A 16,906-nucleotide genomic window follows, 5' to 3' on the forward strand; every position below is an offset into this window, starting at 1 on the left:
TGGGGGCATATTTTAGCAATCAATTTAATAACTACACATTAGCTTCTATGTACAAATTTAAAATTGCTTATGTGTAATGTGGATTTTTTAAAGAAAAGACTTAGCGTCTGTTGAAGGCTCACTTAAGTTCATCGCTTCTCTTGGCCTGATGCAAACTCCAAATCACTGACAAAAAAGACAACATAGAAACAAAGAATTTTAGCCCTAAAAAAAAATTAAAAACCATCTCTTTCTTGTTTCAGTCACATACAGTATATCAGAAATCCAAATGTGTATTCATCATGAGAATATTTTCATGGATAATAATGGTAAATTCTGCTATTCAAAAATACTGAATTTTTATACATCAATAAGAAAGCAGTCCAAGAAAATAAATAATTTAATCAACATTATTCTTGCAAGAGTCCATTACAGGGCTATCAGCAGTCAATGATCCATTTTTATCAATTCAGTAAGAATACCAGTGTTTTTAAATGAATTCTTTCTGTAAGAAGGAGAGGGTTTTTTCCATCAATTCTGGTTCCAGCCTTGGCTTCTTCTTCAGCAGTTTCCTAGGAGAATATACTTTTACAAATCAAGTGGACCCAAATGTTGCCTGGTTTGGATACATGGCCAGAAACTGCAGGCTAATTCTGTGATTCATATCTTCGTCTCTAGCATGCCAGGGATACCCAATGTGGGTCCCTATTGGACACAGTTATTCTACACCTTGATTAAGTACTCTTAAGACTCAGCCACACTGATAGTAACGTTCGATTCAGACACACACTCCAAAGGATACAGAGACACAGAGCATAGTGCTCAGTGTGTGATCATCAACATCTGTGAATCTCTTCTAAAATTATGAATTTTTGTCACCAAATACATCTTCAAATCTTTCTCTCTCTTTTTTATTTATTATTATTATTATTATTATTATTGATACAGAGTCTTGCTCCATCACCCAGGAGTGCAGTAGCGCAATCTCGGCTCACTACAACCTCCTGAGTAGCTGGAATTACAGGCACACACCACCATGCCCAGCTAATTTTTGTATTTTTAGTAGAGACGGGGTTTCGCCGTGTTGACCAGGCTGGTTTTGAACTCCTGGCCTTAAGTGAACCACCTGCCTCAGCCTCCCAAAATGCTGGGATTACAGGCGTGAGCCACCGTGCCTGGCCCAAATCTTTAAAATCTCAGATTCCTCTGAGCTCAGAACAATTTAGGAAGGTGAATCTGCTGCAATCTCCACTTGCATTCTGCTCAATCCATGCATCCAGTTTGAATCCATAAAGTTGGACTCCATTAAATAAATCATCCAGCAGGGTGCAGTGGCTCACTCTTATAATCCCAGCACTTTGGGATGCTGAGGCAGATGGATCACAAGGTCAGGAGATCGAGACCATCCTGACCAATATGGTGAAACCCTGTCTCTACTAAAAATACAAAAATTAGCCGGGCGTGGTGGTGTGCACCTGTATTCCCAGCTACTCAGGAGGCTGAGGCAGGAGAATTGCTTGAGCCCGGGAGACGGAGGTTGCAGTGAGCCAAGATCACGCCACTACACTCTAGCCTGAGTGACAGAGCGAGACTCCAACTCAAAAAAAAAAAAATCAAAATTTAAAATGTTTGCTCTCAAGAGACAGCATTAACAAATTGGAAAGACAAGACAAACACCAGAAAGAATGTTCAAAAAATGTAAATCTAAAGAGGACTTGCAGGAAGACTATTTTTAAAAACTCTTACAACTAACAAGGCCAAAAAATAAAGAAATGAACAAAATTTTGAAAGAAAATATATTGATGGACAATAAGCACACGAAAAGCAAAATTCAACATCAGAGACATCTGGACATCAGAGAAATGTAAAATAAAACCACAATGAAATACCATTTACACACCCACCACATTGGCTAACATTGTAAATTACTGACAATACCAGGAGTTGGCAAGGATTTCGGGCAAATTGAATCTCACATATTGCTGGTAAGAACATAAAATAACACACTCACTTTATAAAACAGTTTGACACTGTCTTATAATGTTAAACTTACTCCTACCATATGACTTAGCAATTTCACTCCTAAGTGTTTATCTAAAAGAAAACATATCCCAACAAAGACTTACATGTGAATGTCCATAGCAGATTTATTCATAAACAATCCAAGTATCTATTAAGATATAAACAAACAAATCAGGGTACATACACACAATGGAATACTACTCAGCAATAAAAAGGAATGTGCTTCTTATACACCTGATAACAAGGATGCATCTCAAACATGCTGAGTGAAGGAAGTCAGACCCAAAAGAGTATGTACTCTATGATTCCATTCATATGAACTCCCACTGCAAAAAGGCTACAGGAGAACAAGGTTGTAAACAAGGAGACCAATTAGGAGGATGTTGCAATAATACAGGTGGAAAATGGTGGTGGCTTAGACTAGAGTGGTTGCAAAAGAGGTGATGAGAAGTGGTTCCATTCTGGATATATTTTGAAGGTGAAGCCAACAGAATTTTCTGAAGGATAGAATGCAGGATATCTCAGAAAAAGAGAAATCAAGGATGACTCCATGGTCCTGAATCTGAGCAAAAGCAATGATGAAATTGCTTTAACTGAGACGGTGAAGGTGGGTGGAGTAGGTTTGGGGATGATAACAGCAGTTGCATTCAGTTTGAAACATCCATTAGATACCCAAATGAAGATAGCAAGTTGGCAGTTGGATATATAGGAACAGTTCCAGGCTGGAGATATAAATTTGAGAGTTTTCACCCCATTTTTCTGGAAAAATGGCTAAGAACAGGTAGAAAGAGTTTAAGAGAAACAGGAAAAACCATGTGCACAGATCTTCTTACTGTACAAAAAGTAAAGATTCATTTTAAAAAAATCTGGAGGTCATTAATGACTTGGGGAAAACACTTACTAGAATTTTCGTAGTAAAAATATTCGATACCATTACCAAAACCCTGTATACTCAAGTAATGTTTACGGAGGGTTGTACACCTCCCCTCTGATCTCGTCCAATACTGTGTGGCTTGCTACCAAACTGGCAACGTCTAGGTAACCCACACTGGATACCCTAGAGATAAAGAGAGCAGCTTCCACTTGATAACCTCCCTCTCCTGCAGTCTCTACCACCCTCCCACCTTTGGTCAGCAGGAAAGGAAAGGAGCTGTTCCTCTCCTCCTAAGCTCTGCCTCCTGCTCAAGGACAGAGTCAAAGTCTTTAACTCCTTCAGTTTGTAAGTTGTCTCATTCATGAAATTCTATTTGGCCATTTGCTTCCTAGAAGACAGATGCCTTAGAAGCAAGCTATTACTGTGACTTTAGAGTTGGAGCCTTCAGAGGTAACTGCAATTTGTGTGGTATGATTTGGTAAAGACAGAAAAAAAGATTTTTCTCTCCAGATTCCTGAAATTCCACTGAGTATGAAAGGTGAAAGTGAAATGCCCAACTTTGAAAAAGCAGTATTGGAGATTTCACTAAGTCAACAAGTGAAGAAAAGAGAAGCTATAGATGAAAAAAGAAAGCCATAAAAAGGGATACTTTTTATTATATATTGACAAATTATAGTTGTATATATTAATAGGGTACAAGGTGTTATGATTTTTTAATACAATGTGGAATAATTAAACCAAGCTAATTAACATATCCATCACCTCAAATATTTGACATTTTTTGTGATGAGAACATTTGAAATTTACTCTCTTAGTGATAATGAAATATACAGTACTCAATTATCGGCTTTATTCACAACACCGTGCAACTGATCTAAAAAAAAAATCAAACTTGTCTTTTTTTTTTGAGATGGAGTCTCACTCTGTCACCCAGAGGGGCGATCTCAGCTCACTGCAACCTCTGCCTCGCAGGGTTGAAGCGATCATTCTGCCTCATCCTCCTGAGTAGCTGGAATTACAGGCATGCGCCTAATTTTTGTATTTTTAGTAGAGATGGGGTTTCGCCATGTTGGCCAGGCTGGTCTTAAACTCCTGACCTCAGGTGATCTGCCCACTTTGGCCACCCAAAGTGCTGGGATTGCAGGCGTGAGCCAACGCACCCAGCCCTTATTCTTCCTATCTAATTGAGGCTTACATTCTGTTATCTCTCCATTCCCTGCAACCCTAGCCTCTGGTAATCACCATTCTACTCTCTGCTTCTATGAATTCAATTGTTTTAAGTTACATTCAGATACTTGAGAACATGTGGTATTTGTGTTCCTGTATTTGGCTTATTTCACTGGGCATAATGTTCTCCACTTCCATTCTTGTTATCACAAATGACAGAATTTCTTTTTTAAGGCTAAATAGTATTCCATTGTGTGTGTGTGTATACACACACACACACACACACACACACAATGGAATACTATTCTCTTTTAAATTTTGTATGCCTAATAATTCGTGGTTAAAGGACAAAATAATAACTATTTTTGAGTACCCCGCTGTGGAGACACGATCTCCTTTGATCCTTGTGGCAAAGTGTAAGGTAAGTGGCATCATGGTAGAACTGAAGATCAAAGAGACTGTCTAACTTTCTTAGGGCTACATAGCCAAGTGGTGAAGCTAAACTCAGTCTAGGCATACTTAATAGTACTCTGACATTAAATGTCTATAAGTAAATACCAAAAACAAACTGCAAGTCTTCTCTATTTACCATACAGATTATCCCAGTGAACTGCCATTTTTGCCTGGCTTGAAAGATACTTTTCAAAAGAATGGGCTCATATACACACGCGCACACTCACACACACACAATGGAATACTATTTAGCCTTAAAAAGGCATATATATATGTGTGTGTGTATATAGATAATACATATAGATAATACACACACACACACACACATATATGCCACATTTTCTTTATCCATTTATCCCTTAATGGACACTTAAGTTGATTCCATATCTTGGCAATTGTGAATAGTGCTGCAATAAACATGAAAGTACAGACATCTCCTCAACATACTGATTTCAAATCTTCCCAGTAAACACCCAGAAATGAGATTGCTGGATCATATGATAATTCTACTTTCAGATTTTTGAGAAACCTCCATACAATTTTCCATCATGTGTGTACTAATTTACGTTCCACCAACAGCGTACAAGCGTTCCCTTTTCTCCATTCTCGCCAACACTTGTTACCATAAAGGGAGGTTTGAGAGACCGTAAAACAAACCCCACCTCACAGTTTTGTTAGTGCAAGTTCTATTTGGCCTATTCCCAACACTTAGCACACAGTAGGTGGCAAACATTTGTTGAATGGATGAATTCTCATTTTTCTCCATTTGTGAAAGCAGACACCTCAAAAAAAAAATCTGAAAGAAAAGGTAAGGAAACAGTTCTATGAATGGGGTTAATTTACTCTCCTAGCATTCACTTATTGGGAAAAAAAAAAAATTAACAGCAATTTCTAGAGACCCTCTGGTCTCCTCTTGTTCCTTGGAGAACAAGAAAATGCACTAGAGAGTGGGAGTATCCCCAGGCAGAAGCACACCCAGGACATCACATGTCAACGTGTCCTCTCTGGCCTGGGGTCCCCGTGAGTCTGGGAAACGACGGGCTGGCAAGGGAGAGCAGGCTGGGGCGGCAGAGAAGGCCCCTGGCGCAGGGGGCGCAGACCTCGCTGCGCTGCGCGCTCTACCGCCGGGCTCGCAGCGCTTGGCTCAGCGCTTGCGCCTCCCTCAGCTCTCTCCTCCGCCCCCCTTCGCCCTCCCCCTTTCCCTCCCTTTCTCCTCCTCCTCCTGCCGCCGCGGCCGCTGCCAGACTTCGCCAGATCAGACCCACGGGGCTGCCCTCCCCTGCGCACTCCCCTCGCTGCCCGGGCCCGGAGCGCAGCGCGGCCGCGCAGGTAGGAGCCCCTGACGGGGTGTCGCCCCGAGCGAGCCCAGTGCTCACGGGGCCGCGCGCGGGAGAGTGAGTGAGGTGGGGTGACCTGAGGGGTGCTGAGTACTCGAGAACTGCCCTGGACTGTGCAGGGTGTCTCGGGCAGAGAGGGAGGTGGAGGTGTGCAGCCTCGGAATGCGATCTGTCAGCAAGTGCGAGTACTCGGGTGACATCTGTTGGGATGGGCATGTGTGTGCGCGCCCACAACCAGCTGGCAGGGCTTTGCCCATAAACGTAGTTTTGAAAGTTTAGGGGACCAGTGTGCGAGATTTAAGCCGCACCTGGATTCCTGGATTCCACAGGAGCTGGTCAGAAGCTGGGACGGTGAGCAGCTCCACGGGACCGCCGCGTTAGCTTGCTGTTAAGAAAGGGGACCTCATCTCCCTGCCGGACCAGGCCGCCCGCCAGAAACTGGTACCTCGGGTGGCGGTGCGATCCCTGGTTCCGGTCCTAGGCAGCCTGATACCGAAGGTAGCTTGTCGGGGACCCAGGGACTGATATGACAAAAGAGAAGCACTCGCTTTGGGCTGCCCCTCCACACAACCTGGGACTTTTAAACAAAGCTGTGCGCAGATAAAGGCGTGGAAATGCCACTTTGAGAGGTTGTGCGGGGGGATGCGAGAAGCTCTGAGAGATGTGAGAAGGTCTAGTGTTCCACTGGAACTGGGAGATCGCTCTCTGAACTTTGTATTGTTATTTTGTTTAAAAAATGAAAAGCCTGAGGCCAAGGCGATTCATATCGGCTCGCAGGTATTTTTGCTGATCTGTGCAAGGAACTTTGCTAGCTCAAGGTGAGCAATATACTGGGAAAGCCTTAACGTTCTAGGGAATAGAGTTTTGCAGCCCCACCTCCATCCCCGGGCGTGTGGGTTTGAGGGGCAGGAAATGCACCGTCCCCTTTGAAATGTACTGTTTTTTCCTTTCGACCCCCCTCTTTCTACAGCCCGGTTTGTAGGTGCAGTATAAAATGCACGCTGAATGTCTTTTGTATGTAAACAGTGTAGCAGGATGGAGTAACGTGAAAGGCAATTCTGCAGCAGTTTTTACGTCTTTGCTGCCTTGTTCGTTGGCCACCGAGAAGGTTCAGGAGGGGGAGGGGAGATGAGAAAGCAGATTGGAAGCTGAGTACGGTGGAGCCTCAGCCTCTCCCACCCTCCCTTCCTCGCTTGTGTTCACTGCTAAAGTTTTGTTACTTTCCCCGCAGCAGATACTAAACATCAGTTTGTCCTGTATTTTCTTTGAGATTCACAATGTTGAAAGCCCTTTTCCTAACTATGCTGACTCTGGCGCTCGTCAAGTCACAGGACACCGAAGAAACCATCACGTACACGGTAAGGGGTGATGGAATTTGAAATAAGTACGGTTCAGCGGGATTCTGTGACAAAAAAAAAAGATTTTACACACCCCCCTCAGTGTATTTGGGCTATACTGTGAGGAGGGTGATAAATTAAACAACACTTTATTCATGCTTCATATCTAAGATTCGTTGTAAATTGCCCCCTTGATCCTTTCAAAAGTTCACTGGGCTCACCACCTAAGATAGGAACCAACATGTAATCATTTGTGCAATGCTAAAAATGGGATCCGTTTAAAAACTAAAACCAAAGAAAGTTACATGTTTCCAAAACATTCAACAAATTCATGGGTGTAAGGAACTGGAAAACCTGGATTCCTACCACATGCAGATAAAACCAATACGTGCAGAATAAGACTCAAGTCAAGTAAGAACATTAAACACCATAAAGACACATGGCCTCCTTTGTGTACATGACATACATTCTCATGTAAGTGGCCTTTATTGAATTTATAAAGGCTGTATATTCATTCTTTTTTGTATAACTGATAATTCTAATAAATAAAGGCAGACACACTTTATGTGTTACTAGGATGCATATTGGCTAAAGTGGTTTTCAAACATAATGTGTGCAACTCTGTTTTGCATTTTCTAATTAGCATCTCTGATATTTCCAAGTAATATTTGATTAGTTAATTGCATAGGTGTAACCAATGTTTAATAAAATATTTAAAAGATCATCTGACCCCTCCCACTGCTACAAATAGCTGTGGTGAGAACAGAGAAGGACAGTACCGACCTCACTTCTGGTGAGTTTGTTTGCACCTCTGTTTTGTGTTTTCTTGTCTTTAATCAGTGTGAGGCAAATGACATTTGTCCTGGATTGGAATATGAAAAACACATTTTTCTACTGCTCCCAGTTTAAAATTAAGTAATCCTACTGGAAAGAATGTGAAAAATTTCTGAAAAGAAAACTCTTAAAAATGAACTAATGTCAATTACTGATAATAAACATTATCTCACTTTTTGGTACCACATTTTCCCTAGAATGTTAGTATTCGTCTGGCAAATGTTCCTTTCTGTTGTTCAGATCCACTATAAATAAAATAGCTTAATACAAATATTTTGTTAACTTCATGTTAAATGCAGTTGCTTCCTCTGCTGAAGATAAATAAAGCAAGAAAAATGAAGGCATGTGCTGTTTATCTTAAAATGAAAATGTTTTGTTATTCAGACTAAACTTACTGCCTTCTCAGGGAGCTAAAATTAAATTCACTACCCACTTTTATAATAATCTCATAAAAGATTTTACTTCTTTTTCCAATTGCTTATCTTCTATGCCCTTCCCTTTGCTAATCACCTAAATCTTACTCATTTTTACCAGAGAAGGTTCCCTGTGACTTAAACATGATAGTTTTAAGACCACTAACTAAGGTTCATTATTAGTGTAACAAATTTTCCAGATATGTTACCTTTTGTGCTAAGATTGGGCCTATTCTCCTTTAAATTTTATATGCCTAATAAGTCGTGGTTAAAGGACAAGATAATAACTATTTTTGAGTACCCCGCTGTGGAGACACGATCTCCTTTGATCCTTGCGACAATGTGTAAGGTAAGTGGCATCGTCTTCCTTCTACTAGTGGTAGAACTGAAGATCTGAGAGTGTCTAACTTGCTTAGGGCTACGTAGCCAAGTGGTGAAGCTAAACTCAGTCTAGGCATACTTAACAGTACACTGACATTAAATGTCTAGAAGTAAATACTAAACAAACTGCAAGTCTTCTCTATTTACCATACAAATTATTCAAGTGAACTGCCATTTTTGCCTGGCTTGAAAGATACTCTTCAGAAGAAAGGGCTCCACAAAATAGCTTCAAGTCCTCTTCCATATTAAAGATGGTGTCCATTCAGCTATTTACTCAACAAGTATCTGCATAAGCAATTCTCAACACTATTAAAAGAATTTATTTGTTTACTAAGAAAATTCAGCCCCCTCTTGGAGAATTTACCCTGGGAAGACAGTGTTGAAAACTACAAAGTTCCTAAGCAAGTACAAATGATACTATTATACAGATTATACAAATTACCAAGGAAAGGCCGGGCGTGGTGGCTCAAGCCTGTAATCCCAGCACTTTGGGAGGCCGAGGTGGGTGGATCACGAGGTCAGGAGATCGAGACCATCCTGGCTAACATGGTGAAACCCCGTCTCTACTAAAAAATACAAAAAAACTAGCTGGGCAAGGTGGCAGGCGCCTGTAGTCCCAGCTACTCGGGAGGCTGAGGCAGGAGAATGGCGTAAACCCGGGAGACGGAGCTTGCAGTGAGCCGAGATCCAGCCACTGCAGTCCAGCCTGGTCGACAGAGCGAGACTCCGTCTCAAAAAAAAAAAAAAAATTGCCAAGGAAATAGAAAAGCAAGGAGGTGATTAATGTTGGTGCCGGCATATTAGAGGAGACAGAACTCTGTGCTGGTTCTTGAAGGAAGTGATGACCTCGGTTGGATTGATCTAGAAAGCCTGAAGAGGCAGCTGAGTCAGAGAGTGGCATAATCAAAAGCTAGAGCTGAAAGCACCTGAGACCAATCCAGGTGGTGATAAGGTCAGATCAGCTGGAAGTGGGTAGTGGAAGGAACCCAGAGATGGTGATGATGAGAGAGACCTGGAGGTCACTGTGAGGTCTCAGAGAGAGGAGCAACATAACCAAGAGCACAAGAAAGACCATCATGGGGTCTGTATGCAGCATGTAGAGATACGGGGCCTTGCCTACTCACGGGCCAGCAAAAGACTTACATCTACATGGTAGATGAAGAAATGGACACAAAGTCAGCAGAGATGGAAGGAAAATAAGTGGAGATTCAGCACTGATGTTAAAGTTGGAATCCTGGGTTTTGAGAAAGGTGGTGGTACCTTGAACACTGTTTGGGAAACAAGAAAAAAATTAGTCTGAGAGACAAAGTGAATTTAGTTCTCACTCCAGTAAGTTTCAGACATCAGTAAAATATCTAAATGGATCTCTGGGCTTCCATTCAGCTATTTCCTTGTCAAGCATCCATTGTGTACATAAGCAACTCTCAGTTATATTAAAAGAATTTAAGTTTATTTGTTTGTTTACTCCACTTTTGCTCAGTCCTTCCTTAGGCTTCTTCCTCACAGTGACTTTCTCAAGTGAGCGTCTGATCAGATTGCTTTCTGAGCTTAAAAGTTCTTCAGAGGCCTCTTACTGCCTATACCTACATTTCTCAAGTAGTTCCTAGACAACCTGTATGGGAATCACCTGGGATACTTGCTAAGCATTTAGATTCCAGGCCCCCTACCCAGACCTACAGAATCAAATCCTTTGGGTGGGCCCAGGAATCTTCATTTTAACAAGCACCCTGAGTGATCCTTAGACACAATAAAGCTTGAGATTCATTGACCTTCAGGGTAGAATTCAGGCTTCCATTCCTAAAGAAAGGCTTTCTTGATTTGGCTCTGCCTACCTCTGTAACCTCGTCCTCCACCTACCCAGAACTCCTTGCAGCTCCTTCCCTTTTCAACAATTTTATGCCTTTGTCACAGTAGCCTGTCTTCCTAGAATTCCCACATTCATCTGGAAAAATCCTGCTCATCCTGTAAAGCCTGCTTCACTGTCACCTCCTCTGTCAAGCCTTCCCTTCTGCTTGCCATGCTCACCCATGCCCCGGAGCAGAGTCCATCACTCCTTCCCGTGTACACTTGTAGAAGGCACCTGCCATCTTACTGCAACTTGTCTACCTATCTGTCTCCTCTTCTGGTCTTTGAGCTGCTTGAGGACAGGGACAAAGTCTGCATCATCTTTGCATCCCCAGGCCCTAAAACTGCCTGGTTTCAGAAGGTGCTCCATAGGCTGTTTGTTCAGTGGGTGAACTAGAGAGGAGACTGAAGCTGGGAACTGCTAGGAGGAACACATTTGTACCCTAGGAACTGAAGCTAGGGAACAGGCCAGGATGTGAGATGGAGGTAAGAATGGTAAAGAAAGCTAGGTGCTTGCATGCTGTAAGAGGATTCAGAGAGAGAGAGAAGAGCCCAGCGCTGGTTGGGAGCGGGGGCAGGGGAGAGGGCAAGGAAAGAGAGAGAATTTGGTCTTTTTTTTTTTTCACATTTACAATGTGGGAAAAAGGCAAATTAATAAAGAGCAGTCAGAGAAGTTGGAGAAGATTAGTCTCAAAATAGAAAAGAAGATGGTACTGGGCAACTGTACCAAAAACAACAGAAGAGTCTAGGCAGCTGATGATTGAGAATGGACCCCTGAAGTTGTCCAATGCACAGAGTTGTCTTTTAAAAAAAAGTGATAGAATGTTAAACCACCCATCTCATCATATATCTAAGACTTTAGCGCAAGGATTGTTGCGATAAGAATGAAGCTTTTAAAGTGATTTCTTAGGGAATGGACACACCAATTAACAGTGTCCTGGCCCCACCTTTGATGTTTTCTTTGCAGCAATGCACTGATGGATATGAGTGGGATCCTGTGAGACAGCAATGCAAAGGTGAGCCAGCTTCAAAGACTTCCCATGTGATCATTGCCTTCTGTCTCCATCTCTTGTGTCACTCTTTCTATCCTGTCTTGTGTTATACCAAAAAGGCATAAGCATTATATTTACGTGTTCGATTTTTCCTTCTTAGAAGATTCCTGACTTATTTTATTACTGACCACAGATATTGATGAATGTGACATTGTCCCAGACGCTTGTAAAGGTGGAATGAAATGCGTCAACCACTATGGAGGATACCTCTGCCTTCCGAAAACAGCCCAGATTATTGTCAATAATGAACAGCCTCAGCAGGAAACACCACCAGCAGAAGGAACCTCAGGGGCAACCACTGGGGTTGTAGCTGCCAGCAGCATGGCAACCAGTGGAGTGTTGCCTGGGGGTGGTTTTGTGGCCAGTGCTGCTGCAGTCGCAGGCCCTGAAGTGCAGACTGGCCGAAATAACTTTGTCATCCGGCGGAACCCAGCTGACCCTCAGCGCATTCCCTCCAACCCTTCCCACCGTATCCAATGTGCAGCAGGCTACGAGCAAAGTGAACACAACGTGTGCCAAGGTAGGAATAACTTATTTTCCTAACCATTGAAAGCTTTTGCCCAAGTGCACCTCGTGGTAAGGGTGATAATAATTCACATTTATTAAGGACTTCCCGCATGCCAGACATCATGCTAAGTGCTTTGTCTGCATTATCATATTTAATCATCACAATATTCCTAAAGGGTAGTTGCTGTAGATGTCATCACTGTTTTAGAAATGGGAAACTGTGGCTTAGAAAGTTCATCAGTGGTTCCCAACCCTAGCTGCCCATATTCAGAGTTACTTGGGAATCTTTAAAACTTCTCAATGGCCAAGCTACACCCCAGCCCAGTTAAATCACAGTCTCTGAGGGTGGGTTCCAGGCATCGGCTTTTTTTTCAGTTCCTCATGTGCGGCCAAGTTTGAGAACCAGACGTCACACAGGTGCTAAGTGCAGAGCTGACCTTCCAACCCAGGAAGGCAGGTGCCAAAGTCACAGCTGGCAAAAGTTGCTGTCAGGTTTTTCATTGGGAATTTGAAATTATGCTGTCAAGCTACTCCACAGATGTACCCCTTTGGTTTCTCAAGTTTCTTTTCATTGAACTTGCCACAGACTTATTTTCCTCATTCAGGAATAAAGAAATGGGGCTCCTGCTTCTCATTACCTTGGAGGGACTCTCCCCCACTCACATTTATATCTCGTTTAAAGCTCTCATTTGACCACTTTTCACTTATATCACTTGCACCATGGCATCATCTGCCTAGGTTTTTCTGTTTATTTTCACAGAGCATACACATCACTGTGTATTCTAGAAACAGCTATAAGCTCATACTAGCAAAGTGATAAGAACCTGGGGCTTTGAAGACGTGTAGGATATTAGCTAACTGAACTGTGCTAAGAGATTGTTTCCCTTTCCTTCTTAGCAAACCGTTTCAGAGCAGCCTGGTGTAGAGATTGTGTTACTGAAATGGGGCCATAGGAGCCTCCAGACTCCTTTCTCCCTGCCAGAGGCTGACTAGGTAGACCCCATAGTGCAGAACTCCATGTCACCACCACATACGTGTATGGCACACGTGAGTCAATGGAAAGGGTCCAAGAGTTCTCACTTTCTAACTGGTCATGTGTGAGGAAGAGAGCACCTTCCTCCCTTAACACTAAGGGTTTCAATAGAGACCACTGAGCTGCTACATTAAATGAAAGATGCATTTTCTTGTGCCCTGGGTTGCTGCCCCTTATTCACCCGTGTTTAGTTTTATCTTCTGTATAAATGATACTCGAATTTAAATGGCTTAAAAATGAAGCAAGGGGCTGGGCATGGTGGCTCACACCTATAATCCCAGCACTTTGGGGGGTTGAAGCGGGCTGTTCACCTGAGGTCAGGAGTTCGAGACCAGCCTGGCCAACACGGCAAAACCCCATCTCTACTAAAAATACAAAAATTCTCTATGAATGGTGGCACGTGCCTGTAGTCTCAGCTACTGGAGAGACTGAAGCAGGAGAATCGTTGAACCTGGGAGGTGGAGGTTGCAGTGAGCCGAGATCATGCCACTGTACTCCCGCCTGGACAACAGAGTGAGACTCTGTCTCAAAAAAAAAAAAAAAAAGAAGTAAGGAAACTTGTCATGCTCTAACTTATTTATTTCATATTTTGTTTGTAAGTTTTAAGTACCCCACATGAAGACCTAACCCATGTTGTGATGGTGTCACTTTTCAGAGGGTGCATGGTATTAGCATCTGTTTTGTGTTACTGTCATGAGTCAGAATTCCAGTATTGATGATGAATGCTTCAGCATCTGCTTGATATTCTGATATTGAATTTAAGGATTATGTCAAGGAGTTAAAACGATGAGGTTATTCTTATACATGTATTTGGGTTAATACTGATAAAAAAATCTTGAGTTTATTTAAGATATACCAGCTTTTAATTGTGTTATTTAGTTATATAACTAGACTGGAAAGTTTGGTGGTATTTTTCCCAAAATCAAAAAATTTTGCTGAAAAATTCTTAAGTATAAACTTTTATATACTGAATTATTTTGATACTTTAGATGTATATTTTAATGGTACTTGGGAGAAAAAAAAACAGATAAATGAATGAGTCATTTCCCAAAGTAGTTTGTAGTCATTGACATTTATGGTTGAATTCAAGAACAATGCCCAGAACTAAATGAAGAGGTCCTAGAATAAAATATATTCAAGACTTACCACATGCATTGGTTATGGCAGAAACTGTACTGTGATTAATAAGAATAAAATCCTATTTAACTTTTCTCAAAAATATTTAGACTACCTAACTAAGTTACATTTCACATAGTAAAACATTTATAGTTCTTACTTCTTTGGGCATTTTTTTTTTAGTTATAAGCAGACTATTAAGTGCCTTGCTTATGGAATATGCTAAATACATACCTGTTGACTGTGCGCACATAGGTTATTTCCAACCCAAATTGTTCTGTGAAATTCAGCCAGTTTCTAAAATTTGGGATTGGTGTCTATACCACTGAAAGCAGGGTTAAAAGTTTTTTGGAAGGCCTAAGGCTTAAGTTGGATTTCTTCCCACCTCACAATTTTGCAAAGTGCCCATAAATGTGGATTTACTTAATTGTTGATAAAAGGGGGTTATTTCATATGATAACAACAGGATAATCTGTCTAGGGAATTTGACTAACATAAGTCGAGTCACACTTGTGCCCGTTTCTTATTGAGCTAATCAAACATGCAGTCCAGCTTCTTCTAATTGCCTGCAGATGTATGACATTCTCATTCCAGGCCAGCAGCACAAAATAATGTTTTAGCACCAATGTGGAAGTATGGGGACCTCTGTTTAGAACAATAATGTGCTCCAAGGACCTATATTATTGACATCATCATGGAGTTTGAGGAGTCTTCTGTTTATAATAAAGATCTCCACTCCCTTTTAAATGTTGCATATTTATGCTCAGTAATCCAGACACATTTCCTATGTTCTACTGGATAGAATAAATGAATCTTACAGATGAGTCTTATTTGCATAAAAATTATTTCTGTTTTCTGTGTATATTTTTCAGCAGGTATAGTTTATCATTATATAACCTAAAACTGAGGACATTTTAAATGTAAGAACTGAAATCTGTACTGTGTTTCAGTCTTCAAATCAATTGTGCCTTTGAATGCACTATACCAGTCACAGATGGCTTCTAAATAATTTAAATAATACCACTAGATATTTTAAATGTATACTATTTTATAAATATATATTTTAAATACCTGTCCATTTAACTGTTGAATGAAAACATGATATTTTTACTCCTTGTCATGTATTTTTTGGGGGCTTTTCAGTTCTGTACAAAAACAAGGAGTTCGAAATGCAACATAACATTCAAAGATCAGGTCATAGTGAGCAGGTGTTTTTCAGGTTTTTTGCTAAATGAGGATCATGCAGTGGGAGCCAGTAACACTGAGAGTTTCCCATGACTGACATTATTCTTGACATCTACAAAATGAAGATCATTTCAGTGTTACATACCTGGAGCCACGTATAGATAGAGTTTTCAAAATTAATTGTTTCCATGAGATACCATCTGCCTCAAAGACAACAGATACTCATCTACACCAAAAAGAAGTTGAATGAATGGGGAATATATTATAACCTGTTGATGGCTCACCTTTAGTTTTCTACACCTTTATTGCATAGTCTCTATATAATCTTTCTCTTTTTTTTTTGAGACAGAGTCTCGCGCTGTTACCCAGGCTGGAGTGCAGTGGTGCTATCTTGGCTCACTGCAACTTCCGCCTTCTGGTTGTAAGCAATTCTTGTGCCTCAGTCTCCCGAGTAGCTGTGACTACAGGCGTGCACCATCACACCCTGTTAATTTTTGTATTTTTCATAGAGACAGGGTTTCACCATGTTGGCCAGGCTGGTCTCCAGCTCCTGACCTCAGGTGATCTACCCCCCTCAGCCTCCCAAAGTGCTGGGGTTACAGGCCTGAGCCACTGTGTCTGGCAATAGTCTCTATATAATATTTCTAAAGGAGATGGAGTTAGAAATTACCAGATAAAGTTGAGAAAGGATTTTTTTTAAATCATATATAACTTTCTAAGACTTCCATTCCTGTATTTAAAAAAAAAAAAAAAAAGTCATTTGGGAACTGACAAGAAAGAGAAAGCATTGATTGCCCTAATTGAAGAAACTTGTTTGTTTAATTGAACTTTAAAAAAATTAAAACACCGGGCATTTTGCATAGCTGGTAATTAAGCCGCTACTAAACTCTGTTAGGATTTACAGGCATGACTTGGTAAAGAAACTGTGCCATCAAGAAGTGAACTCAGTACTAATGCCCAATAAAGTTGATTGTAAAACCAAATCGAGTACAGTACCTGGCTTATATTGTATAAAGTATCATTGAGAAATATGAAAAAAACATACCCTAGGGTTTCCACCATCTCTGTCTACCAGGACTTTCCGGTTTCAAAACCAAAAGCTCCATGTTCCTGGAAATGCCTTCATCCCAGGCAAATAGGATGGTTGAGCCCCTAGCATACCCACATAGCCATGTCGCCTGCACCTCACAGACAAGAGTGAAGAAGTCCTAACATTAGAGCCATTTTTTCAGGGTGGGGCATTGCGTGTCCAGTGAGACTATTTTTACAATTTATTTTGTACTTTCAAAAGACAAACTGCATTGATTTTTAAGTAGTGGACAGAATCTGTCTTTGCAGTTGTTGGGATCCCATTTGCCAGTTTGCCAGTGA

The 16,906-nt window shown here is 41.3% G+C and overlaps 1 protein-coding gene across 2 annotated transcripts in view; it reads left to right on the forward strand.

The window, feature by feature from the left end:
• The first annotated feature begins 5,386 nt into the window (after positions 1–5,386).
• The window catches only part of EFEMP1 (EGF containing fibulin-like extracellular matrix protein 1), a 58,682-nt gene continuing 47,162 nt past the window's right edge, over positions 5,387–16,906 (forward strand). The window contains exons 1-5 of one of the 2 annotated variants that reach the window (XM_011957441.1): positions 5,393–5,824; positions 6,610–6,650; positions 7,103–7,190; positions 11,610–11,658; positions 11,828–12,214. In XM_011957441.1, coding sequence (XP_011812831.1) covers positions 5,483–5,824; positions 6,610–6,650; positions 7,103–7,190; positions 11,610–11,658; positions 11,828–12,214 — 907 coding nt within the window. In that variant the 5' untranslated portion in view covers positions 5,393–5,482. Of the gene's footprint in view, positions 5,825–6,609; positions 6,651–7,102; positions 7,191–11,609; positions 11,659–11,827; positions 12,215–16,906 lie in introns of both variants that reach the window. The other variant, XM_011957442.1, reaches the window with a different exon arrangement.

Source organism: Colobus angolensis, unplaced genomic scaffold (assembly GCF_000951035.1).
Source record: "Colobus angolensis palliatus isolate OR3802 unplaced genomic scaffold, Cang.pa_1.0 Scaffold442, whole genome shotgun sequence".
NCBI lineage: Eukaryota > Metazoa > Chordata > Mammalia > Primates > Cercopithecidae > Colobus > Colobus angolensis.